The following is a 26,587-nucleotide window of genomic DNA, read 5'->3' on the forward strand; positions in this document are numbered from 1 at the left end:
AGCTAACTAGCTTGCCCCGGCCCAGTGGGACTGTCTCATCACTTTCCGATACCGAGTCAATGTAGTGTTCAGTCTGCCCTGAAGAAGTATCTGCCCAGAGGACGTATTATAACTTCTAATCATGTAAACGCAACGATGGCTGAAGCTCTTGCAAAGACTGGTAAGTAAACAGCTGCTAATGCTAACGTTGCCTATGTAGCGATAGCAAAACTTACAAATAGCTCCTTTAAACAATAAAGCAAACAAAACCATAACCAGAGCTTTACAGTCACGATAAACAAATACATTCTTTCTAATTTTCAGGTGAATTACAGGGGTCAGAAAGTCCAGCTAATCCGGGTCAGAAACCCCTGGGGTCAGGTCGAGTGGAACGGCCCCTGGAGTGACAAGTAAGAATAAAGGGACACAACACATGGGGTAAAAATATAAAGTATACATATGGATGGACTATGACGACAATAGGCCCCTGAGCACGGACCATCATCCCTCCTTTAAAAGAGAAAAGTCTTTCAGTGTCTCTTTGCTTTCATTTACCATCTCTCCATTTTCATTTTGTGTCTTTGTGTAGTTGTTTTGCACCTCTTTATGGTTGTTGTTCATGTCGCTTTTGTCCTTTTTCATCTCTTTGTAGTTGTTTTGCGTCTTTCTGTATTTTATTTTGCATGTCTGTAGTTGTTTTGTGTTTGTATGTTTTCATTTTATGCCTTTTGTATTTGTTTTGTATCTTTTGTAGTTGTGTTTTCTGTAATCACTTGATTGACTTTCCTGCAAGAAATGTAAACCATCACTTTAAGCAACCATTGTCCCCCAGAGTAATCCTAATCCCAGATGCCTTCAATGGCCTTTTAAAATCACACACATAACATCAGTTCCTATAATCCAAATGTAATTTACAGCAGATTTAATTCCTTAGATGAAAAACAAATGCCGCCTGCTGGTGTCTGTATCTATGTTTCTGCCTCTTCCTGATTCCTGTGCGTTAATGTCTAACATGTTGTTGTGTGTCGTCCGTGTCTCAGCTCCAGAGAGTGGAATTATATCGACACAGCAGAAAAAACTCGCATCCTACAGAACTCAACAGAGGACGGTGAATTCTGGTGAGTCCACGTGATGGATCTGATCCAAACTAAAGAAGAAGAGATGTGTTGTTTGTGTGCAGAAGTGCAGATAGTGGAGTAAATATAAAGGGTCATATATCTCACACTGATGAGCCCAAACTTTTCACATCAGCTGCCACGTAGAAAGAAAGTGCAGCCTGAGTCCAGGAGCCTCTAATTTGATCTTAATGAGCGAGTTAAATTTCATTATATTAAATTTCGCTCAGTCAGTAAATCTCTCTCCTGACGGGAAAAGAGATGCTGGGTGTTGTAGTGAAGGTTCAGTGGTCTTGCACCTCAGTCTGCTCTTATTCAATGAATTACATTCACTTTTCCAAATCTGCAGACGATCATTAATGATCCAAGTTGAAACATTAATGTGAAGGTGAACTCTTGTGAATGTGTTGTGTATGGAGCTGACACTGATGGCGTTTGTGACTCCAGGATGGAGTTTGATGACTTCAAAAGGAACTATGACAAGGTGGAGATCTGCAACATGACCCCCGACTCCCTGACCGACAACACAAAGCGCCACTGGGAGGTCAGCATGTTCGAGGGAAACTGGATTCGCGGCTCCACCGCTGGAGGCTGCAGGAACTACATCGGTGAGACCGGCTGATGGTTTGATTTGTCGCCTTTTGGCATTAAAATGTTAAAATGTAGAATTTTTTTTCCTCTAAAACTCTGTATCTTCAAATCCTCAGACACATTTTGGACGAACCCACAGTTCAAGCTGGAGCTGGAGGACGCTGATGATGAGGACGACGTGTGCAGCGTGGTGATCGCCCTCATGCAGAAGAACAGACGGAAGCTGAGGAAGGAGGGGCTGGACATGGAGACCATCGGCTTCGCAGTGTACGAGGTCAGAAAACTATGAAGCAACTTACAACAGGGTTTAAACTCTACTGCACGGGAAAGTGTTTCCTGCCACGGAGGAAAGGCAAGTTTCTCAGCCTCTGAGTCAGGACTCCATGTTGTGTTGAACTATTCCCATTCATTCAACTCTAATTAAAATAGACTCAGTTCAAAATGCAACTTTATATCCACATTGTGAAAATAGAACAAACTCTACAAGAAATGTTTATACAATGTTAAGGATGTGAAAACATTAACTCAGCGTATAATGAAGAATGAATGAAGAAATTATACCAAAATGGATGAAAGTATACTGAGTTAATGACGAATTATATGTATGATGCAATTTTTCCCACTGAAATACAGAGATGCTTCTTTATTTTATTTTATTTTTTATTTTATTATAACAACATATTTAGTTTATTTAGTCAAACTATATTTTTCTGTAACTGTAATCACAACATACAGGATGGTGTCATCAGCATAATTCTGGACGTTGCGGCAAAACAATTATTTATTATATTAGAATAAGTGGCTTAATATTGATCCTGATTGAACAGATTTATCAACAACTTTACTTGAAGTTATTTGAAACCACAGACTGAACTCTACAGCAAAGATTTGACTTCAATCAGCTGTAAAATCATTGACCAATATATTTTAATCAATGGTTTAAAAAGCTGTTAGAGCAGATGAATAATTACTATTTGTCATCATCTGATTTGCTGGTAACTATGTTGTTCTGTTGTAGAATATTGATAACTTCAGACAACGTTTATGGTTTTGAAGGAGAAGATTTTTCAGGATGAAACATGAAACATGTTGACTATATATATCAAGAAGTACACAGAGCTGCAAAACAGATGTGACAGATGTGTAAAAAAGTGTGGTCCACTGAATGTCGGCTATTTAAGTGTAAGTCTTTATTTAAGTAGAATAAATTTGTCAGTTGTATTTATGGTTAAATTGACTGACTGGGCCCTTTAAAGATAGTAAATATTAGCTCTAAAAATAAAAATAAAGAGGGAGCTTTTTCACCTTTTTCAGTTCATTAGAATAATCACACAACTCCATCTGCTGATGAAGATCATTTACTATGGTCGAAAGCTTCAGGATAGTTACTAAATGGACCCAGGCCTACTTGTGAAATCATCTGAAAACATGTGTGTGTGCTAGCCTCATACTTCCGTCACCCGTCAGTCTTTACGAATCATGTTGTGTTTTTATATCTTAATCATCATATTTATCTTTTGTCCATTCAGGCTCCAAATGAGGAAGACCACCAGGGGAAGGATTTCTTCCGCTACCATGCATCCAAGGCCCGTAGCAGGACCTACATCAACCTGCGGGAGGTGTCAGAGCGCTTTACACTGCCTCCTGGGAAATACCTGCTGGTCCCCACCACCTTCCAGCCCCACCACGAGGCCGACTTCCTCATCAGGATCTTCTCTGAGAAAAAGGCTGGAGCTTTGTGAGTCTTCATCTCTGGGCTTTTTCAATCTGATTAAGATAAAGTTCTAAAAGTAACACAGAATAAATGTTAAAAAATTAAAAGCAAAACATTTAAAATACCAAATGTCAGAACAAAATATCCGCAAGACTCTCACTCCACGACTTGTGGTTCTGTCGCACAGGGAGATGGGAAGCAACGTTGATGCTGATCTGCCAGACGTAAGTAGATTGATAATCAATCACCCATTCGGTTGATCGATCAATCAGGTCCGCTCGTACTGACGCTGTGTTGCTTCCACCAGCCGCCCATGCCCAGCGCTCCAGAGGAGGAATCAGACGAGGAGAAAGGCCTGAGGAGACTGTTTGAACAGCTGGCTGGTGCGGTAAGAAAACAAATATATATATATAAGTAAGAATATGTATCATGTTCCTATAAAATAACACTTATCACCAACAATGTTTCCTCCTTCCTCCGCTGCCGTATTCACAAGTTTGAACATGTGTTGTTGGTAAAGAGCCACATATTTGTTGGTAGAGACCAAACTAAACTAAAAGAGTGTGAATGTTGGACTTACATTCATCAGGTGAAAACACCTGTCCAGATCAATGATGATGTTGCCTCCTGTTTGTTGGACGTATAAATAAACAAGTGTTTGCTAATATTTTACTTTATAAGGCGATAATATGTTACAGGTGTTTGTCTTGCACCTTGTTATAAACTTATTCTGCCGCCAAGTGGCTGAAAAAAATGTTAATGCAGCTTTTATATTTTATGATTTGAATAATTTTCTAAAACCAAAATATTTTTCTCGACACGGAGAAAAATGTGAAATTAAGAATAAACACTGTGAACTGAAAACAGATACTATTATATTATATTGAAATAAAAAGCTAAGAGTCGTAGATGCCCATTTTCTTTGGTAACTTATATTTTGCATCGGTCTGGTGCGTGTGCAGGACGAGGCCATCTCTGTCCGGGAGCTTCAGCAGATGCTCAATGGCGTTCTCAGCAGACGTAAGTAAATGTTTTAGATGCTGTAAAACCTCTTTATGTCAGTGCTTCATGTGAAATGAACAAATGCTGGTAAAGTTGACATGGATGAAGTTCAATGCGTCGCACGATGTGTTATTACAGCTTATGCAGATGATACGCGATTATACCGTTCACTGTTTCCTCACAACATGAGCGTTTCAGATTCACCGCTCAGCTCAATAAAAGACATCGGTCTCTGGATATCATGAAGCTTTCTGCTGTTAAAGACAGAAAGGACTAGAGAAGTGTGTAGACTCTAGAGTAGAAGTTACTGGTTCTCTCATTTAGGGTCTTATTGTTAAAAACTTCAGTTGTGGTGGCGCTAAGTCAGAGAAGATCTTGTGTGGCGTTCACATTTAACCTCCTACATTATTACTGTTATTTAATCAGGAATGGATGATTGTGTCTGTAAAAAGGATGACATTACAAATAGCAGTAAACAGAGGATTAAAGTAATAAAATAAAATACTATTTTTAGTATTGATGTATTTTTGTGCTTTTGTTTATCAGACAGAGTTATTTCATTGAATTGTATTCTACTGTTTTAATCCTCTGTCCTCAGGAAAAGAGATCAAGTTTGACGGCCTGAGTCTCAGCACCTGCCACAGTATCATCAACCTGATGGACGTATCTTTACACACTTCACCGAGTGACTCACTTCAGGCTTGTGATTTCAGGATGCATTTATAAACTTCACTTTGCCTTTCTTTTTTTTTGCTACCAACACAACTTAAGTTAGAGGTTAAGAGTTTGAAGAAAATGCACTGTAAAACATCACACAGGAATCTAGTGGAATCAACTCACCTTTTTTCATTAACTTAACCTAAATATGTAAGTTTTATTCAATTTCAAGTCAGTTCAACTTAAATTTTCTAGTGTTTATTTTCAGACGACTAGAAACGTGAGTTCTCCTGACTTTGCATTCATCTCTTTCAGAGACAAACAAAATATTCATGGTGGAAACTTTCTGTGTCTTAATACATGATAATTTATGTTTTGTTGCTTCTTCTCATAATGTAAGATTCATTTTCATATCTGAAGTTTAATGAACCTGTTTTATCAAGTTCCATCAACTTTCAAAAGCGACTATAATTATTCCACCTAAGTTCAGTTCTCTCACATTTTTAAGGCAGCAGAGGAACTTGTGCTTTTATGATGAACCAGCTAGAAATGATTGACAGTGTGTGATTTTAAAATAGCTGATAAGTCGATTGCAATGAGGCTTTTAAAGTTTTTCCTTGACGCAGTAAAACAGGTGGACAACACGGGGAAGCTGGAGTTCCAAGAGTTCAAGGTGTTCTGGGAGAAGATGAAGAAGTGGATTGTACGTGTTGGTTCATGTGGTAAAACTGTAAATCAGCTCTGATGGTGGAGGCTTTAAGAGTGTGGTTCAACTTCTGATGTTGTTGTTGTTGTTGTTGTTGTTGTTGCAGATGCTCTTCCTGTCCTTTGACACCGACCGGTCGGGGAAGATGTCGTCCTACGAGCTTCGCATCGCTCTCAAAGCTGCAGGTGAGTCGACTGAAAACTTAAGTTTAAATCTTTTAACACGCTTTATCTTAACTGTTTTTTTATATTTTCATTTCATTTCATTTCATTGGCAGACATTTCATATAAGACTATTTTCATGTATTAATACATTCATGCACAAGACATGTACTGTTTATAAATGAAGATTTAATATACTGACATTTGTTTTACATATTGTACATATACTTGCAGTGCATTCTCAAATACACCAGTTAGAATACCATGTTTAATACACTGTAAAACCTATTTCCCATGTTTGTTCCATATATTTAAGAATACAAGAAAAAGTGGTGAATGAGGATCATTATGTTTAAACACATTCCTAAACAAAAATTAAAAACTACAGTTAATATCAGTATAAAATCTAAGTGCAAATTGTAAATATATCAGATTTTTCAGTTTTACATGTGATTGTGAAGCAGTTACTTTTCCTTTTATTATTATTTATTCTAATATTGGTGAAAACAGTAAAGGTGATAAAAAACAGTCTTGCAAGAGCTAATAATGGTAGTAGCAGCAAGAGCACTACAGCCAATAAAAATAATATTGATTGGTTTTTGGAAGTGATTTCTGGTTTGGGCGTAGATCTTGTGTGCGGTGGCATTTGTGTTTGAAGGCTAACGCTGCAGCTTTGTTCCTGTGAAGGCATGCAACTGAACAACCAGCTCCTGCAGCTGGTCGGCTTGAGGTTTGCTGACGACAAATACGACATCGACTTCGACGACTACCTCACCTGCATCGTCCGTCTGGAGAACATGTTCAGTACGTCGAAAAACGTTCAAATAAATTCCTCCACTAGGTTTACAGTAACTACATTAGTGCCTCAAAATCATCATAGTAAAGATTCATTGGTGTTAAATTGTCTCTCTCTCAACCAGGAGCTTTTCAGGCTGTGGACAAATTCAAGAGGGGCCGAGTGAGAATGAACATGATGCAGGTAAAACCACATTCATGTCACACCTGACTCCTGCTGATTGTCTGGTTGAACCACGTGTAGCTTGTAATGTTATAGGGCTCATTTTAACTTTGTTTTCTCTTAACCGCACACAGTTCCTGATGCTGTCGATGAACGTGTGAGGAGAAGCTGCTGAGAGCAAACAGAAGCCACCAGAAGATCAAAACTCAACGGACGTCTTTAAGTGCAGTGTCTTGAAAATTCAGACATGTTTTCTTTTTCATGTTTCAAATGCAAAACAAAGACACATTTTAAATGCCACTCTTTGGGCAAATAATGTGAGATGCTGTCTGAGCTAAGGTTTTGCAGTGGGGGATGGGTGGTGATCTTTGAATTTTGCTGACTTTTGGACAAAACATTGTTTTATTGTTTCTGCTCTCTGCATGAATGGAAATAAATTTTACTATAAATTTGGTCTTTGATGTAGAGAAACACGATGATTGACAGTTTCATTTTATTATTTATCAGTGGCGTTTATCTTCTGAAGTGGGCGTAATTTACTTTTATTTTCATTAAATTCTGCCACACATTAAACTCTACTACATTTAAGAGGAAAATATTGTACAACAAGCAATCTCTGAGTTACTAAAAACTAGGAAAAAAAAGAAATACAATATGCACAGCCATGTACTTGTCTGGTAAAATGCTGCTACAGCCACTGCTATAAGGAAGAGCATTGTCTGCACAGATCGCCATGGTAACAAGCTGCTATTGTAAGGTCTTGTAAAGTGCCTTGAGATAATGTATGTTGTGGTTTGGGGCAATACAAATAAAATTAAATTGAATTGAACTTCCTCTAATAGAAAGGGACCCTGAACAAAAAACAATGTAGTAGATATTACAAATCAAATAATAATGAAGACAAAACAATAAAGATAAAATAGTAAAATGCTAAAAGAGAGGAGATGTTTGGAAGTGAGTTATAAAAGTACAAATAAAATAAATAACAAGAAATAAAGTAAAACAATCCAGAAAATAATCATAGAATAAAAAAACATACCAGTAAAACAGCCTAAAGTATATAAATAAATAGAAAGATTAATAAATTAAATTAAATTAATTCTACTTGCAAAACAGGCTATAACATGACAATGTAGAGAATAAACTGTAAAATTGTGAGTAATGTAAAATAAGTAACAAGCAATAAATGTAATGAGCAATGTAATACTGAGAAATATGAATATGAAACAAAAATTATAAAACATGAAATAATGAGTGAATCTGGATCACAATGACTTTAACTTAGTTGGTCTGTTTTGGTATGGCTGCTGAGCTAAGGGACAGTTACAATAACTTGTTGCAGCCAGGTAGGTTTTATATATATGAAATATAATATATCCTTAACTGAATTATTTATACCCCCAGTAGTGATTAATGCTACTTCACCAATAAACCACAGAAAATACCCAAAATAAAAATATTTTAAGTGCTGTAACATGAGAACAGTCTTTAATGCAAACCTGAGGAAAAAGAGCCGGCTCTGCCCCTTCAGGTAGACGACATCCGTGTTCAGGGACCAGTCCAGTTTACTGTCCAGTTGTGCACCTAGGTATTTAGGTAAGTGTGCACCACCTCAATGTCAATCCCTCAATATAATTTTGTTTTTTTTTAAGACAATTTCTTGATAAAATTTAACATGTTTATACAAAGCAGAGAAAAGCAACAAACAAACTACTATAAGATTACACAGTACCTACCAAGAGTTTTTGTACATATTATTAGTGGTAAAACAGCTTAATTCTGCTATATGATGTTCATATTTCATTTGTAAATATCAATGATTTAATATTTAGATTGTTTTCATCGCCATATGCAAAATACATTCACTGCCAACACACCAACTGCTCCGCTTTCCGGTCCGGCAGGTGGCGCTAATACATCCATAAACCGGTTTATAACCGCCAGTATATAAAATAGAGAAAGAACCCAGTCGATTTGGGCTATACCATGTTAAAGTTTATAATGTCGAAGGATTCAACCGCAGACTAATGTCACATGAACATCATTAATATAAACACGTGTATCCATTTTAGATCATTAATTAACAACAACCTATTTATTAAGGCCAAGAATTTAAATTTGTAAAACGATGTCTCCGTATTAAAGCTTCTTACTATCTTTTTCACACCCCTGTTTTTCTCCGGAATGGTCTCTTCCAGTTCTGGTCGCAGCAGCAGCAGCGTGGTGAAGGAGAACCCGGCGTGGAAAAACGTTAGCGACACTTTCTGGACTTAATTTACGGTTAAACGTTTATAACAGCTGCGTGTAGTTTGAGGTTTGAGCTTCTCTGATTCAGACCTGTCGAAGAAAACCGTCAGAGATTCCGCCACAAGATGGTAAGACGACATTTCTGCTACGTCAAGCTAATGTTGTTAGCTAACTTCAGTCCTGTGTTAGCAATTAAAAGGCAACGTACTCGTAGAAAATATTAACTACATGTCTGTTTGTTTTATAGTCACATAATTAAATTCAGACAGTGTTGAATAGAAGTACATTTCACTCCCTTTTCCTCTTGTTTTTGTAATCGATGGTGTTTGGTAGAAGTAGTACTCAGGTACCACAGTGTAGAAAAACTTATTTAGTGCATCACTTTAATGTTGCAGCAGGTGAAGGTGAGACTGAGGTGATTTACTTATTTAGTTTAGCCTACAATAATACAAGACAATTTACTTTTTATATTACATTTTGTATTACAGGGTATCTGCAGGTTTTAAAGTCTTAGAAATTATTTAATTAAGTTTCTTTAAAAGAAATTATGAAAACCTTCAATTCACTTAAGTCATAAGTGTCTATTTCCTCCCTCAGTCGGTGATATTGTTAATTAGAAATGTTTTATTTCTGTCAGGAGACAGAAACAAACCTATAAACGAAAAGTGTGATTGTTGTCATCTGATAACTGGCAAATGTAGATTTAATCCATAGCATAACTGTAATTTGTGCCGTAGTAGAAGTACAGTAGCTCCAAGCAGCTGGAGGTTACCTGCCTTGCTGAAGGGCACCTCACTGAGACCCGGGTTTATCCTGGGGCTCAAACCAGAGACCTTCCTGTCATATCATCACCAGCAATCGCCGCTAACCGCTGCTGTTTGTCTCCTCCAGCCTCATCGAAAGAAGAAATCGTTCATTGAAAAGAAGAAGGCCGTGACCTTTCACCTCGTCCACAGAAGTCAGAGGGATCCGTTGGCTGCAGATGAGAAAGCACCGCAGCACGTCCTCCTGCCCGCCACCAAGGTACAGACCAATATGCTGTATCAATAACCTGGATATTAATGTACCTAAGTATCAATAACCAGGATATGACACACCACAGCATCAGTAACCAGTTTTCCTACCTGTCTTGTTGACTGCGTGCGACCGCTCAGGTTTATTTTGCAGCCTCATTAATTTGAACAAACAAATGAAACGTTAGCTGGCGTTCTGTCTGACGTGACGACTTGACTTGGATTTTGATCTTCTGCAGGTGGAGGTAGAGAAGAGGCGCGAGGAGCAGAGGAACTTTGGCGTTTTCTTCGACGACGACTACAACTACCTGCAGCACCTGAAGGAGGCGTCGGGCGCCTCTGAGCTGGTGACGGCCGGCCCCTCCTACACCGACAGACGACCTGTTAAACTCCGTGATGAAGATGATGATGGTGAAAATGAGGAGGAGGGCGACGCGGACACGGTGTGTCCTGTGAGTTCAGTCAGATTTCCTCTCAGTCAGGTATTTCAGATTATCAGAACAGGTTTGTTATTTTTGTAAAGTTGGGGAGTGAGAGAGTGAGAGTAAGTTGGTAAAGAGAAAACAACTGACCAATAAAAAAGTGGATGGCGCCATCTTGTGGTAATCTGTGACCCACACTTACATTTATATTATTTTTTTGTTTGTTTATGAACAGGCAGCCAACATCAACCTGCCGTCCTCGGTGTTCGCCTCAGAGTTTGAGGAGGACGTGGGACTTCTGAACAAAGCTGCTCCAATCTCAGGTAAACAGCTTCATCATCATCCTCATCATCATCCTCAGGTACCATAAAGTAGCTCATGAGCTCTATCGACATCTGCTGGTGACCAAGTGGAACTGCAACAACACAGATTTTTACAAAAACAAACCAACAAAAAAATCATAAATAACACAAAATAGTTAAATAAGAAAACGAGGGCAAATTATTTCAGCATCAGACAGTTTGGTTTCCTAGCTGTGATCCACTGACCCCTCAACATGACGGCTGAGAGTCCAGTACCAGTATAATCAGGGACCAGATCTTGTAGAAACCCTTAATCATACGCTCGGACCTGTATGTCAAATATATTATATCAAAGATAAGTTTACACCCCCGGCTGGAGGAGGTTTGCAGTCTATCCATAGATGTCGTCAGTTTGTTGCGTCGTCTTCTTCATCTGTTTTTTGTTTTCCCCTCAGGACCACGTCTGGACATGGACCCCGACATCGTGGCCGCGCTCGACGAAGACTTCGACTACGACGACCCCGACAACATCCTGGACGACGACTTCATCGTCAGAGCTAACACTGGGAGCGGAGCGGCGGACGTGGGGTGAGACCTGAACACACAGTTCATCGCTGCCTTGAATTTTTACCTTATTACTGCTGGTCACTTCACATGCAGTAGAAATTATATAGATTATTATCCCGATTTAAACAGAAATAATTTATTGTGTGTCATCTTTCAGAATCATACTGAACCTGAACACAGACACTGGACGTGTTTTATGACCATATTCTCTCTTTCTTGAGAAATAAAATAGTGTTTAGCAGATAAATAATAAATATGAAATGTCAAAATTGCACAATGATTAATGAACATTATCTTTTCTTTTCAACCACATTTGAGTTGATTCTGGTAAATTGTTACTTAAAAGAAACGGTCATGTTTTGCAGTAGTACACACAGTCGGTTTCACAGGAAACTTTGATTAGATATTGGCAGATTTTTATCAATATTGTGATATAGATTCAGCCAATATCTCCAACAACGGCAGACACAAAATGAAGGGAAATGTTCTTTGATGATCAGTCAATTAATCAATGAGTCAATCCACAGAAAATTAATGTGCAACTAATTTGCTAATTGAATAATCGGTTTAGGTCGTTTTGGTCGGAGCATTTGAAGATGTGTCTTTGGTCTGTCAGAGATTTTCTGGTATTTAATAGATTCGGCGGATTAATCGATAAAGAAGATGATGATTAGTTGCAGCCCCTAACTGTGATTTCCTGTTTGTGTGTCACCTGTGACAGAGGGGATGATGACGATGATGATGATGAGTGGGAGGACACGGACGAGGAGGGCGACTTCGACTCTGAGGGAGGGGTTTCGGGCGACGAGGACCTGGGACCGGGCGGCGTCGGCCGAGAGTTTCTGTTCATGGACGAGGAGACGAAGAGTCGGTTCACAGAATACTCGATGACGTCGTCGGTGATGAGGAGGAACGAGCAGCTCTCGCTGCTGGACGACCGCTTCGAGAAGGTGAAGACAACAAACAACTTCAGCCACAAACCAGTTTTTACATTTGCTTTTAATTTAATGTGTTTGATTATGTTTTATTTGCACATATAATACATCAACATAAAACCAGAGACAGAAACAGAATAAAAGAGAAATAAAAAGGAAAAACTTGTGTGTAAATCAGATAAATACAAAGATAATAATTGACAGTCACACAAGGATCAGAAAAATTCACAAACTACAAAAGAAAAAAATTAAAACTGACGCCAGCGACCATTAATTACACGTCAGTTTCTCTTTAAAACTTTGTGAGGATCATGAGCTTTTACTTCTGTATCTGTCCACTGATATCTGAAGGAATACTGTCTTGTGTGTCGTAATATTTTACTGTTACTGTGAGTTAATAAAGTTTTCTAATCTAAGGCAATCTTACAAATAGAAGAAAGCATAAAATAATTAAGATAAAAAATAAAGAGAAGAGAGAACAAGCAATAAAAGTAAGATGGTAAAATGTTAAATGAATGATATTTCTCTGCAGTCTTGTGGCTGCATCACAGAGCAGCAACAGGAACAATGTGCCAACCACCGGTGTCATCGTCTGTAGCGCACATGTTTATTAACCTTACACGCACGTTGCCATGGTTACTCCCCCATGAGCGGCAAACTCGCAACAGACCGTGTCAGCCCCAAGGGACAGACATGGAAAAAACATTGAGATGTGGCTACAACAAAAAGCTGTAGCTGAATTCAGAATAACAAGGTCGCACACAGCAGCAGCTCAAAGGGTCAAAGCACCGAAACAACAAACATGTAAAACCACCACAGTTGTAGTCCAGCTAGCAGCAGTTGTAGTCCAGCTAGCAGCAGTTGTAGTCCAGCTAGCAGCAGTTGTAGTCCAGGAAGAAGCAGTTGTAGTCCAGGTAGCAGCAGTTGTAGTCCAGCTAGCGGGAGTTGTAGTCCAGGTAGAAGCAGTTGTAGTCCAGCTAGCAGCAGTTGTAGTCCAGCAAGCAGCAGTTGTAGTCCAGCTAGCGAGAGTTGTAGTCCAGCTAGTGGGAGTTGTAGTCCAGCTAGCAGTAGTTGTAGTGCAGCTAGCAGCAGTTGTAGTCCAGCTAGCGGGAGTTGTAGTCCAGGTAGGCAACAGTTGTAGTCCAAGCTGCAGCAGGTGGACCGGTGCATCTTTGGTAGTTGGACCACATTTGTGGAGGCGAGGTGATTTTTATTTTTGGCACGTTGAAGTGAGACATCGTTACTTCTCACTGTGCGTCTGCAAAGTCACTTGTGTGTTTGTCGAGCTCCTCACATCTGTTAACAGATGTTTTTCGTTGTCGTTTTAGTTTTACGAACAGTTTGATGACGATGAGATCGGCGCTCTGGACAACGCCGAGCTGGAGGGCTACATCGAACCGGACAGCGCTCGCCTGGAGGAAGTTATAAAAGACTACTTCAAACAGAAAGAGAAGGAGTGAGTGAATGTGAAGTGGATGAACGCTGCATCAGATACTTGTTTTTAGCAGGAAACCGTCGCTTTAAATGAACCTGGTGACTGATCTGTGTCTTGTTCGTGCTTCAGGTACCAGAGGCCTGATGACCTGGGTCCTAAAGAACTTCCTGTGGTGAGGGAGGAGGAGGAAGAGGAGGAGGAGGAAGAGGAAATGGAAACTGTTGTTATCAAGGCAGCAGAAGAGAAGTGGGACTGTGAAACCATCGTCAGTGAGTGTAACGTCTCTTTGCTGTGTAGTTATGTGTTTATGAGCCGTACCTGCCACAGGAGGATGTTTCACTCGTCCTACAGGTTTAGATTTGTTTTCCATCTCTTCAGGGTTCAGATTTATTTACACACGTTATCTGAAACAGATCAGTGCTGATGCAGCCAGACAAACTGCTTCACTCCTTCCTGCAGCTGCTGCACAAAGACGATTGGCTTTTCTTCATTTGGCATAAACAGAATTAACCTTAACTTGACAGGCATAATATTCAAGAGAAATAATATTTACAGTATTTATACTTATCCATTATTTATAATATTAAATATAACAATAAATGTAATTAAGTAAATACACAGGCTTGCCCTGTGTAATTAATTATTTTATATATGTATATATATATATATATATATATACTATATATATATACTTCTACTTATATATATATATTTATATTTATTGTTATGCCTGTTAAGTTTCTTTCATAAGTTGAGGGAGGGAGGGTTTTTGTAGAATAATAATAAATAAAGTAATAAAGTATTTAGATATAAATACAATTCCTTAAAAGTGAACAATCCAGTCATTATCTCTTCTGCAGCCATGTCACTGTCTTGCTGTTGCTTCTGCACAGAAAATGTAAGAAAGGCGTATAAAATTTTAATATTATATTAATATTGAAGTTATTTTTTCTAAAGCCGAACAGGAAAGACATCTCCGCCATGTTGGCTAGAGTTTGATCTTTCTGTTTTAGAGCAGTTACACGTAACGGAGACAAATTAATTAGCTTGTTTTTACTGTAAAAACTTCAGGGTTCATATGTGATAAAATTATTTTAGCTTCAGCAGGAACAACATCTGGATCTGACCCCAGAACAGCCAGTGAGAAGTTAATGAACTGTAACAAGGAGGAGTGTTGTTTATTTTATCGTCAGTTTCAGTGTAATTGAACCTTCCTCACGTTGGATTAAATAAATCGTAGCACTGTGTTTTCACCTGTTGGCTGAGAGTTCAACTCTTTATCTGTCACATCTTGGTCAATGGTTGATAGGAAACATCACCACAAGCACTTTGGTCCCTGGGTGTCATTTATTGGAAAGTGCTGCAGTAATAAAGCGACTGAAAGTCTAAAAACATATAAACTAATGTATAAATTCCAGACCTTAAAGAGTTAAATACAACGTTTGTGTCCTGATTTCTCAGGTTTTGTGAATTTAAAAGAAGAATATTTTGGTTTCTCTTGGTGAGAAACTAAATCATAGTCTCACTTCTGATTCAGCAACTGCTTTTATTTTGAAATTTAAACGTTCAAGTGATAAATTTGGTTGTAGTTGTGGCTGAGACGCTGGTGATGTTAACATCTGTTGGTTTTCTTCTCCAGGCACATACTCCAACATATACAACAGACCCAAAATCATTCAAGATCCACCAAAGGTTTGTACGTGACACACATGTGGAATAAGACGCACACACTAAAAACACGGATCACAGGATGAAGGGGTTAACTGAAAGCCAGGACGCTGCCAGGTGACACAGGAAGTCACTGTCCTGACAGTTGTGGTGTAACAGGTTTGTGGCGATGAACAACCTGCCAATGCACTTTGCTTCATACCGTCGCCACCTGTGACTCACGGAGGAACAAACAGCAGTGCGGAGAAGGAAGTGGCACAGAGTGTGTAACTAAGATGGCTGTAAAAAGGTCAAAGTTCACCTCACAAAACACATTTTTTGGCCATAACTCAAGAATTCAGACGTTCATTGATTCTGACTCGGTTTAACTCAGATGGCTTTGATAGTTTTATTGATAGTTTTACTCAATGTTCAGACCTTTAAGGACATTTTGAAAGAGTCTAGAGACTCTGTTGACGTTCCCTCCGTAGTCCCACAGACCTCGTCCCACAACGTCGTGGTTATAAAACCGTTTCAGTCGTCGTCTGAACGGACCACGTTTCAGTCACTGTTGAAAGCTTGTTCCGTTGTCGTGACAACAGAAACAGAAAAACATGTAAATGAGAAAAGCTTTATTGTGAAATCAGCTGTATTTAAAATGCTGTATATGGGAGCAGAGAGGGGAGGAGACTAGACTGAATCCGTCCACATACTGGGTTCTGATTGGTCCTGCTTCCCTCTGTCCCCCAGTCGAAGCCGATCCGTGTCTCCAGTAAGACGGGCATCCCTCTGGACGTCCTCCCCGGCAGAAGCCTGACGGCGAAGCAGGCGGAGCGTATGACGATGATCAACGACTCGGACCTTCCTCGCGTCTCCACCCAGCCCCGAGACAGAGCCGAGAGCAGAGAGGAGAGGAAGGCGAGGAAGCAGGCCGTCAAAGGAGAGCGCAAGGTGAGAGACGGAGAGGAGGACGCTGACCAGTTTCTCAGCTTCGTTCAGATTTTAGGATGGAAAAGATGTTATAATGATCTTTGGGAGAAACACAAGTTTGGCTTAAAGCATCTTTAATCAGATGTTTTTATTCCTTCGTGCCGCTGAGAGTCAGTGACCCGGTAACAAACAAATGACCACAGATCAAAACACTCAAACAATCTCACCGAACGCCTCCTGGTAACAAACCTGATGTATCTCAGTCTGAGTCTGTTACTGGGGGACTTTCATCACCATGAACACACACACACACTCACACACACACTCACACACACACACACTCACACACACACTCACACTCACACACACGCACTCACTCACTCACTCACTCACTCACTCACTCACGCTCTCACACACACACACACACACACACGCACACACAGAGTCACACACACACACACACACACACACAGAGTCACACACACACACACACACATATATTTGCACCTGATTCATCTTTAGATGCAAACTGAGGAGGAAAATGTGTCAACCAATGACTTGAAAACATTTGTTCAGTGTTGAATCGTTCCTGTGTGTTCAGGAGAGGAGAGTGGAGAAGAAAGCCAACAAGGTGGCGTTCAAGGAAGAGAGAGTACGACAGGAGAAGCAGATGTTGAACCTGAGGATGAACATTCAAGGCATGAAGCTTTAGTATCGGAGAGAGGCGGCGCTCGGCTCGCACAGACTCTTCACGCGCTGATGGCGTGATCAGCCGACACGCCACGCTTCACCTCAGTGCAGCTGACGGGACGACAAACATCCCCAGACAAGAGCGGGCTGATGGGGGTGATGACTTTTCTTCAAAGACAGTTAATTTAACTTTTAATAAAAGGAGAAATCCAGTTTATCTACAGTAAACCAGCTCAGATCATGTTGCTGTGACAGTTTGAAATCCAGGAACTTTGGTACAAGCTGAAATGTTTCTAATGAAACGCTCTTATCAGATCCTGATTTAAGATCTAGTTTGTCAACGTTACACCGTCTTTAACCCACAGATAAAGGAAGAAGTGAGAAAATTAAACCCGCTCTCTCGTCTGTACGTGAATAACGAGTTAACAGCTGCACAAAGATACAAAATCCACCTACAAGCTCCAATTATACGACATGTTTTTTTAATCCACGCTAAAAACCAAAAGGCTGTTTGTTGTTTTTATACTTGGGTTAGATAATTACACTTCAGATTAAACAAATGAGTGTTAATGAGTGAACTTCAGAGGGGCTGGTAGGTGGATTTCATTCCCTTTGCACAGATGCAGGCCAGCTGTTTCCAGGCTTTGTGCTAAGCTAAGCTAAGCTAACCGGCTGCTGGTGGTATCAATCTTCTCATTTAACAGTCAGTGTGAATTTCCAAAAAACATTTGAAAAGGTTTGTAGAAAAAAAAGTTCATATTTTTCAAAATAAAATATTCAGGAAAATGTTGTTTTGGTTTCTGTATTGAAACCCAGATATTACACCCCGCTCTGCAAACAGGAAATATCAAGTTTGTTCATGTGTCTTTATTAAAAACTCCTCAGTGTGAGATGTTGATGTCATCAGGCTGCACACAGGAGAGCTGATTGGTCCGACTGGTTCTGCGTCTCCACGCCGGCGACAGTCAGAGCGGCAGCCATATTGTTTTCAGGTTGTCCGTCCGTCCGATATCTCAGTCACGCCTTGAAGGAGCTTCTTCAAATGTGGCACAAACATTCAGTCGGGCTCAGTGATGAACTGATTCGATTTTGGTGGCTAAAGGTCAAAAGGTCACGGTGACGTCGCGTTCTTGTGAATGCGATATATCAGGATACACTCTCCCAAATTCATTAACAGTTGAACTCAAATGTACGGTGGCCCTGAAGCTCAAAGCACTGCAACTGAAGAAAACACATGCAAATAAACAAACGTGTTACAAATTCAGTCATACAACACAAAGTGTGTGTCTCTCTCTCGCTCCAGGAAAAGCTTTATTAGCATGAACAAAAACATGTTTCTGCCAAAGCAGTTTACAAATTATAATAATATACATATAATGCAATAATAAACGTTGAATATTGATGCAGATTTAGATTTTAAAATAAATACATTTATGTACAATCATTTAATATCATTCTGTCTCTCTGTCTCTCTCTCTCTCCCTCCCTGACTTTCCTGTCTGTCTCTCTGTGTTATCTTACGTTGCTGTGCGTTGAAGTGATAACATTTTATATCCAACTTCACTATGTCATAAGAACAGTGTAAAAACACTCTGTAACTCAGGAGAGAGAGAGAGAGAGTTTGACCAGGAAACACGAGGACGGTGATTCAACTTTCCCTCTTCATGTAAACAAGCATCAGTTGACAGGAAGATTTTATATTTATATTTTATTGTAAAAATCACTTCTGGTGTCGGTAAAATAATCTGACATTCTTGGTCATTGTGTTTATTCAGTGTAAACGTGTAAAAAGTATAAAGCCATTTGGTGTTTAAACCTAAAAAAAAACAATTTTATTGTGATTGATAATTGAACAAAATGCAGTTCGATAAAAAAAATGGATTTAAAAAAAATGAAAAAAACTCCACAGCATTAAAAATATGAGCAGCCCAAAAGTTTCCAATAAATCCAACCCTGTGAGGCAGAAACTCTCCCAGTCGTCTCTGCCAGGCCAGTTCAGCAGGTCGCAGGTTTCCCTGCAGCAGCTCACGACAGAAACTGAGGCGTGGTGAGGCGTGTACGACTGGAGTATTTATGACGCTGCAGGGAGTTTAAAGTCCAGGAGGTAAAAGGTGCTCAGCTTCATTTTACAACTTCAACAACAAGTACGAGTCTTAAAGCGACAGTTCAAACTGATGCCAGTAAAAACATCTTCTTATTCACCTGTAGTGTCTTTTAGTGTCGTGTAGATCGTTTGGGTTTTTGTTTGTCTCGATCTCGTTTCCACCTCAACAACCGAGTTTAATCAGAATCTTTTTGCATAAACAAATGAGTCCCTCTGAAAACAGTCTGCTCTGTGTCCTACATTATTTCTGGTAACACTCGTCCTCACTGAGTCAACGTGGTGCCAGAGATCTTAAACCAAGGCTGATAAAAACCAAACCATCTACATGATTAAATGCCACTTGAAACAAGTGAGGAAATGTATTTTGTGTGTATGTTTTTTTGGGTGAACTGTCCATTTAAAAAACTGTACAGAAGACGGATTAAAATACATAAACAACTGCCAGTTTGAGCCGGTACGGGAAAATAAAATAAAGAACCAACAAAGTCATTATACAACTTCAAATTAAAACGTCCCTGTGGGGTTATGAAGCGTCCGGCCACCTGCCTGAGGTGACTGACAGATCACCGCTTTCCTTCCCTGAGACAAACAGCAGCGTCGACAGCTTCTTTACAAACACCTGGAAGAGAGAGTTGGGGTTATTTGACGAGACAGGTCATGTGTTGTCAGGGTGTTACCTGCAGCAGCAGCAGCGGTACACTGGCAGAGCAATATCTGTTTAAATGAAACGTCATGAGGAACATTTCCAGCCATCTATCTTATCTCTCTCTCCTGTATTACGCTTCTGGCGTAGGAATACGGTTGAAAAAATGTAGTTCCAAAGGAAAGTGCTGTTTACATTTAAACGGATATTTTTTCTGCCGGCTCCGCCCACACATCATTGCTGCAGGTAACACACCGACTCTGCGGGACTTCCTCACACAACCCCCACGTCAAATAACTCGAACTGTCCCTTTAAAAAGGTTGAATAAATGTGGCAGAGGTTGTTGTTCAGGAGGAGTGTGTGCAGGTCAGCGACCCAGAGCCAGGCGTTAGTCCCAGACCAAGACTCTGTCAGCTGTTTCATCTCTGGGTGTAAACCGAGGTCACGTCTTCGTCACCTGTGTCAGGTATATGGTGTGCTCGGTCGTATTCTCCCACCCTGTCCTCCTCCTCCTCCTCCTCCATCACAACACACTCTGTTTTCACAGAGTCGTCTGCAGAGTCCTCGTCTGTTGTATCCAGCTCCTGGCTGCTGTCCTCCAGAAGGTCTCCCTTCCCGTACCCCGCTGTCTGTTGGTCTGATCCGTTGCTCCTGGCGCCGGCGGCGGCGGCGGCGCCCTGGTGGTCCTCTGGTGTACCGCCCTCGTCCTCTGAGCTGCATGGTTTGTGCTTGACGACCAGTAGAGAAATGTTTTCTGGGTCGGGCTTAAAGAGACGCTTGTCACAGGGTTTAAAGGCCTGAGGAGACGGGGACAGAGAACAGCTTTCACAAAGATGGAAAACAGCAGAATCACTAATGATTATTTTATTTTTCTCCAATCTGACATCTTACCAGAGGTTTGAGGTAAGATGGTTTCTCGTTCAGATAGGCCCTCACTTTACAGATGACAATAGCTGCCAAAATGGTTATGATGATAAAAACACACAGCAGTATGACGAGTGTTACCGTGTGAGCCTCTGCAATGAAAGAAGAAAAAAAGATTGAGCAAAGGTGTTCTTTTATTTTATTTTATTTTATTTTATTTTAAAGTCATGTTTGAGCCTTTGTTTGACGGGACAGTGCAGAGTGACACGCAGCGAAGAGTCTGGGGCCGATGGCACAAAACACCTTTCGATTCCTACGTTATTTCTTTATTCACCTTTTAAAGGGTTCTTGCATAAAAACATAAAACCCAAGTGTTTTATATCACAAGTTTCAGAACAATCTCAGCTCTTTCTATAATGAAGCTTCTTCCTGTCGTAGAGCAAACGGATCATTTGGCCCAAATGCTGAAAGCTTAAAGAAATGTTGTGAAATGTTTTCTGCAGAGTCTATAGGTTCATACAAATACAGCAATGTGTGAGTAAAATAGTGGATAATAAATGCCTACAATTACATTTTGTAATATAACTGAGTTGCAGTGTTGTCAGTCCAAAGTTTAGAGGCTGAGTCACGTATGATCTCACAAGAAAATGAAAGTTTCTACGCAGTGATGTTGCAAAGAAATCAATAAGAATGGATAATTAATGAATTAATAGAAATAATAACTAATAGAAATAAATTAATAGAAACATCCGTCAACCTCAGAGGGTTCAAGTCCTTAAAATAAACACATAAACAAACACCCTTAAGACTTCTCCTTAAAATGTTCACTTCAGTCTCGTCTTCGTCTTAAACTTACCGACTCGCTTAAAGTCCGTTAAAAACAAAGTGACGGATCTTAACTGCAACATGAGTTTATTGATTCTACGTCACAGAGCTGATCACCAGTCAGTTCAGTGATTATTCAGAAGTGCTCATTTTTCTTCCTCTACCCTTTATGTGTCCACTACCTACTACTTCCTGTTAATAGATGTGTCCTTTCCGTTCATTTGCATGTTCAGACATGCAGGTTGATGCACCACACAGGTTACTGAAACCCTCCCAGTCCAGACTTACCAGCTGATTCAGTGATGCAGACGGGGGACGTCTTTCTGAACTTGACAGAATTTACACCATTCCTGTCATTCAACTGTCCGTCCAGCAAGACACACTCGTCCACACCCTCAGGGAATGAGAAATCATATCTGCAAATCTTATCTTTCAGTCCGCAATCTGCAGTCCCCAGATCTCCCTGAAGGTCACACAACACGGACAATTAATATCATTACACAATAATATTATTATGATACTGATTACTATTACTGAACATATTCAATCTCCCCAGAGGATGAATCTAGGGCTGAAACAATTAGTCAATTAACTAATTAGTTCATGGACAGAGAATTTATTGGCTGATTGTCTTGATTTTCAGGTCCCCATCCCAGTCGTTCCCAAGCTGTGAACCTGATGTGGATGCTTGAAGGTCACTGTACTTACTGTGCTGTTTGAGACTGTGAAACTGAAGAAGACATTGTTTGTCTTGGTGGCCGTCTTCAGCTCTTCGTAGAAGTAGAAGGGATTTTGGAAAGTGACTGTGGCCCCAGAGTCGCCTTCAGTCAGACTCACAGGAGGGAAATCTAATTCACCTGCACAGAGAGCTCAAAGTTTTATCTCACACATGTTAAAACTCAAACCTCAGACTTGAATCAGCCTCCAGAACATTAGAATAAACACGTTTGCCTCTACACGACTTACATCTTACATGAGCCTGCTTGAGCTCATTGAAGCTGAGCGACTGAGAGTTCGCCGGCGTGGACTTCCTGCCTCCCTGAATGGCCGTGACGTTGACAGAGTGGAAGCCTTCGTAGCGCCGCTCAGATTCCCAGATGAAAGGGCTCAGGTCATACTGATGGTCTGTGGTTTCACTCTCATGGCGCCTTCAATGACAAGACAGAAAAACAGCAGGTTAATCTACAAGTGACGACACACTAATACAAAGATAATGAAGAATCCGTCAGTCCATCCAAATAAAAAAACCCACCACAGACTAGGCCTGTTGTATTAGACTCACAATTATTTAATTATGTCGGTTTTTTTGTTGGTTTGTTTTGGAAGATTTTTTAAAATATTCATATTATTGTATTTTATTTTTCAGGTGTTTTTTATAATATATAATTAAATTATTGTATTTTATTTTTCACGTATAAGTGATGTTGCGGTTCAAGGTTTTATTTGTCACATGCCAAGGAACAATGTACAGAAAGCAAAGCAGTGAAATGAGGGTTGGACTCGGCAGCAGGGCAGAATATGCAAAACTGCAAAAACAAAAATTGATATTTTCAAATATATTGCATTTGGTGACAAATTAAGATATTCGTTATCATTAAATATCAGCCCAAGCCTATTTTGAAGCTGTCATTACTAAAACAGTCCATGATCATAATTATAATCTATTAATTTACATTTTCTGCTCTTTTCTGTTTCGACTTATTATTATTTACAGCACTTTGTTTTCTTCTGCTGCTGACGCCACCAGCTCAACTCAAACAGACGTTTAACTAACTGCAAATTAAATATAGATTAAAAAAAAGATAAACAACTGAAATATGAATGAATAATTTGATGTGTCTTACCCCTCAGATGATATGATGAGGACCTTGAAGCTGGTTTGTGGTTGCTGTTCGCTGTATTCCCACCTGACTGTGGTTTTCAGATTCTGGCAGCTCAAAGTCACGTTTGTTGGAGAAGGAACTGCAAGTAGGAAACAAGAGAAAACCCGTGAATAAACAGTACGCAGGTATTATTCAAACCGATAATCATCAGCATCATAACCTGAAACCACGAGACACTGTGACATTTTCTAAACTAAACTCTGATTATTCAAGATGTCAGATGTATTGATAATGAAAATATGTTGATTGAGGCCGAACAGTTCGGTCAAATAATACGACGTTTTCTGATTAAAATACTTGACAACAACTAAAACGTCTTTTCAAACCTCATGTTATTTTACTTGGTTAATATTATAGCTCTTATTTGGTTAGCATTTTATTGTTGCTTTTGAATGTTTATTTGTATTGTGTTTCATTAGATTCCTGTTTAAGACCCTGAAGCTGAAGAAAGAGACAGTGGTGGCATGAATGAAGTGAGCGGAGGTAAAGTCATTATTATCGTTAGTGCTGCCATTTCCATTTGATATGTAATTGTACTTGTTTTGTCTTTAAGTATTTTAACCGTCGATCTGAGCTTGTTGAATCGTTGGAACGGCTTCTGGATCTTGTGTTTAAATGTTCAGAGAGCCAACACCACCTTCGTGGTAGTTTGTTCATTAATGATTGATTAAATGATAAGGGCTCAGATGATGTGGAATAACCCGGAGGCTTTCAGAGTGACTCCGTAAGCAAGAAAAACATGATGATGGAGGCTTTTTTATTTTATTTTATAAGTATTTGACTCATTTTCTTTAAGTGATATCACGACCAGATACATTGAATCCAATAAACTCCACCTTCACCCAGGCTGACGCTGCTAAATATAAACCCTGCAGGAACAAACAACATAGATTTGCGATCATGGCGAAGGCGTGTGAGCCTTCCACTGAACACGCCTTTGTTTGTGATGTGGGACAAAGGGTGAAGCATATGTTAGACACCACGGCATTATCAGTGTGGTGAGAGTTTGTTGGCAGCAACCAGGAAACTAATGCAGGTGGATAAAAACCAGAATTCTGGTTCTTCAGCATTCCAGCAGCCGTCAGCCCTCGGTTACTGCCTCGCCGGTTTTTAACAGACTGTTCATCAAAGAGCCTCATGACATGGTTAACGTAGACAACAAAAAACAAACCAAAAATGAAATAACTGATCACTGTTCAGGCAGAAAAGGTGTGAAAGGTGTCTCCATAGTGATGACACCTGGTGCTCAAACACCAGCTGTAAACATCACTTCATCCGGTTGGCTGGATGGCTGGTTAATTGGTTGATTTATTGGTTGGTTGGCCGTTTGGTTGGCTAGTTAATTGGTTGGCTGGTTAATTGGTTGGCTGGTTGGTTGGTTGGTTAATTGGTTGGATGGTTGGTTGGCTGATTAATTGGTTGGTTGGTTGGCTAGTTAATTGGTTGGTTGGTTGGCTAGTTAATTGGTTGGTTGGTTGGTTAATTGGTTGGTTGGTTGGTTGGTTGGTTGGTTGGTTGGTTGGTTGGGTGGTTAATTGGTTGGTTGGTTGGTTGGTTGGTTGGTTGGTTGGTTGATTGGGTGGTTAATTGGTTGGTTGGTTGGTTGGTTGGTTGGGTGGTTCTTTGGGTGGTTAATTGGTTGGTTGGGTGGTTAATTGGTTGGTTGGTTGGTTGGTTGGTTGATTGGTTGGTTGGTTGGTTGGGTGGTTAATTGGTTGGTTGGTTGGGTGGTTGGTTGGTTGGGTGGTTGGTTGGGTGGTTGTTTGGCTGGTTATTGGTTCATTGGTTAATTGGTCTAAAATATCACTGTAAGCTGTTACATTGAGATTTCCTGTTAAATGGAAGTGTGTCCACATACTTTTGACCATGTGGTGTGCAGGTATATCCTTACTATAACTTTCCACAGTCTGATTCATCTGAAATTCATCGTGTCAGCTGGTGTAAGTCGTTTATCATGAGCTCTTATCTAATAAACTTGATTGAGGCTGATGATAAACAGGACTTTGCCTTTCTTTGGAATCTGTAAACACTTCGAACTGTTCCTCGTTCTGACCTTTGCTCTTTGATTGGGGAGTTATCACTGAGTCTGTGAAGGGTAAGAAACTCCAGAGCATGAGGCGGCTCAGAGACGAGCTCGACAGGGAAATGAGAACTCAGACGATGCTCATCTCCAGACAAGAGAATCTTTTTGTTTTTCCCCGACATGTAGTAATACCTCCTCAGAAGTCTGACCACACAGAAACCACATCACATCCACACATCTACCCAGAAAGAGGCAGGAACATCCAGAAACTCTCCACATCCTTTTTAAAATAATGAAGTGAGAAAGATGCAGGAGTCAGCTGCTCAACAGTGATTTAAACTCCAGGTTCAGAGACACAGAGACACTGTCTGATAACCACAGATGGACCCTGAACATCTATAACTCTCCTCAGATGTTTTATAAGCATCACAGTATCACACAGATTCCTCCACCCACAAGTCTGCAGCTTTCCCACAGTTTGACCTATAATATAATCGACCAATACATTTGTTTCATTTCTCCTTTCATGTTTCCAACAGTCAAGCAAAGACAAGTATTCAGTTTGTGATATGATGAAACAGATAAAAGCAGCAGATCATTTCAGAGGAGTAACGTCTCCATGGGTTAAAACCTTAGAGTTGTGTTTTTTCTGTCTGTGTCAGAAACATGTGAAACTGTTTCTGTTTAATCTGGTGGAAAATCCTCCGGCAGGACGAGGAACTTGTGATTTTGTTTCATGGTGCAGATCCAGAAATTCTTTAAAGAAGTTTTGAAATTGTTAAAGAAAAATTTAAGAAAGATTTTGAACACTCTCCAATGAACTAATGCACGTGTTTGGATTAAAAACATTCTGCCTCATGTATCTGACACATGACTGTTCAAATGAAGTTTGATAAAGGTAAAATAACAGGTCTGCTAATTGTTTTAATGTGGAACCACTGTGAATATAAACTGTGTGTTTCTGTGCTTCTTCCTGCACACAGGTCTCACAGATGTTGATCTCAATGAGACTGAAATTACCTGTTTAAATAAAGAAAAATGTTAAAATTTGCTGAAATATTCCAGCAGTAATCAGATTCAGTGATATAGAATGAATGAATGAATGAATGAATAATATTCTCCTACAGGTACAACCTGAATCTGTGCCAACGGCAGAGCCTATGACACCTGATTG

General features: G+C 39.9%; 3 protein-coding genes across 4 annotated transcripts in view; 2 read left to right on the plus strand and 1 right to left on the minus strand.

Moving 5' to 3' along the window:
• capn9 (calpain 9) overlaps positions 1-7,337 on the plus strand; it is a gene marked incomplete at its 5' end in the record, with an annotated part of 10,433 nt that extends 3,096 nt beyond the window's left edge. Inside the window, 14 exons of the mRNA XM_023412418.1 lie at positions 304-389; positions 1,020-1,097; positions 1,542-1,702; positions 1,802-1,959; positions 3,215-3,423; positions 3,587-3,623; positions 3,707-3,787; positions 4,362-4,419; positions 5,000-5,064; positions 5,693-5,761; positions 5,871-5,949; positions 6,613-6,729; positions 6,846-6,904; positions 7,018-7,337. Of these exons, the coding sequence (XP_023268186.1) occupies positions 304-389; positions 1,020-1,097; positions 1,542-1,702; positions 1,802-1,959; positions 3,215-3,423; positions 3,587-3,623; positions 3,707-3,787; positions 4,362-4,419; positions 5,000-5,064; positions 5,693-5,761; positions 5,871-5,949; positions 6,613-6,729; positions 6,846-6,904; positions 7,018-7,044 (1,284 nt within the window). The remainder of the gene's footprint in view (positions 1-303; positions 390-1,019; positions 1,098-1,541; positions 1,703-1,801; positions 1,960-3,214; positions 3,424-3,586; positions 3,624-3,706; positions 3,788-4,361; positions 4,420-4,999; positions 5,065-5,692; positions 5,762-5,870; positions 5,950-6,612; positions 6,730-6,845; positions 6,905-7,017) is intronic.
• Positions 7,338-9,078: 1,741 nt separating this feature from the next.
• On the plus strand, positions 9,079-17,857 carry ltv1 (LTV1 ribosome biogenesis factor). 2 transcript variants are annotated; one of them, XM_023412421.2, is made up of 11 exons: positions 9,079-9,258; positions 10,022-10,153; positions 10,383-10,625; positions 10,801-10,888; positions 11,323-11,455; positions 12,156-12,384; positions 13,698-13,825; positions 13,934-14,073; positions 15,444-15,496; positions 16,202-16,402; positions 16,983-17,857. In XM_023412421.2, the coding sequence occupies exons 1-11, from the start codon at positions 9,256-9,258 to the stop codon at positions 17,091-17,093; spliced, it is 1,461 nt and encodes a 486-aa protein (XP_023268189.1). In that variant the 5' UTR covers positions 9,079-9,255; the 3' UTR covers positions 17,094-17,857. The 2 variants fall into 2 exon arrangements, with proteins under 2 accessions (XP_023268189.1, XP_023268190.1); XM_023412422.2 differs by having other exon boundaries at positions 10,383-10,595.
• A 494-nt stretch (positions 17,858-18,351) lies between these two features.
• ifngr1 (interferon gamma receptor 1) overlaps positions 18,352-26,587 on the minus strand; it is a 9,550-nt gene continuing 1,314 nt past the window's right edge. Inside the window, exons 2-7 of the mRNA XM_023412424.2 lie at positions 23,352-23,469; positions 22,474-22,655; positions 22,216-22,364; positions 21,796-21,970; positions 20,710-20,834; positions 18,352-20,615 (exon numbers count right to left, since the gene is read on the minus strand). Of these exons, the coding sequence (XP_023268192.1) occupies positions 20,238-20,615; positions 20,710-20,834; positions 21,796-21,970; positions 22,216-22,364; positions 22,474-22,655; positions 23,352-23,469 (1,127 nt within the window). The 3' untranslated portion in view covers positions 18,352-20,237. The remainder of the gene's footprint in view (positions 20,616-20,709; positions 20,835-21,795; positions 21,971-22,215; positions 22,365-22,473; positions 22,656-23,351; positions 23,470-26,587) is intronic.

Source organism: Seriola lalandi, unplaced genomic scaffold (genome assembly GCF_002814215.2).
Source record: "Seriola lalandi dorsalis isolate HSWRI2012SDOR001 ecotype SW California unplaced genomic scaffold, Sedor1 jcf7180002054479, whole genome shotgun sequence".
Taxonomy (NCBI): domain Eukaryota; kingdom Metazoa; phylum Chordata; class Actinopteri; order Carangiformes; family Carangidae; genus Seriola; species Seriola lalandi.

What these genes read in the sequence shown, in the direction of transcription:
- ltv1 (XM_023412421.2), top strand. An exon ending in TGGACGACCGCTTCGAGAAG is followed by an intron (nt 12,385 to 13,697) that starts GTGAAGACAACA and finishes TTGTCGTTTTAG; the next exon opens with TTTTACGAACAGTTTGATGA. An exon ending in GGACTGTGAAACCATCGTCA is followed by an intron (nt 14,074 to 15,443) that starts GTGAGTGTAACG and finishes TTTCTTCTCCAG; the next exon opens with GCACATACTCCAACATATAC.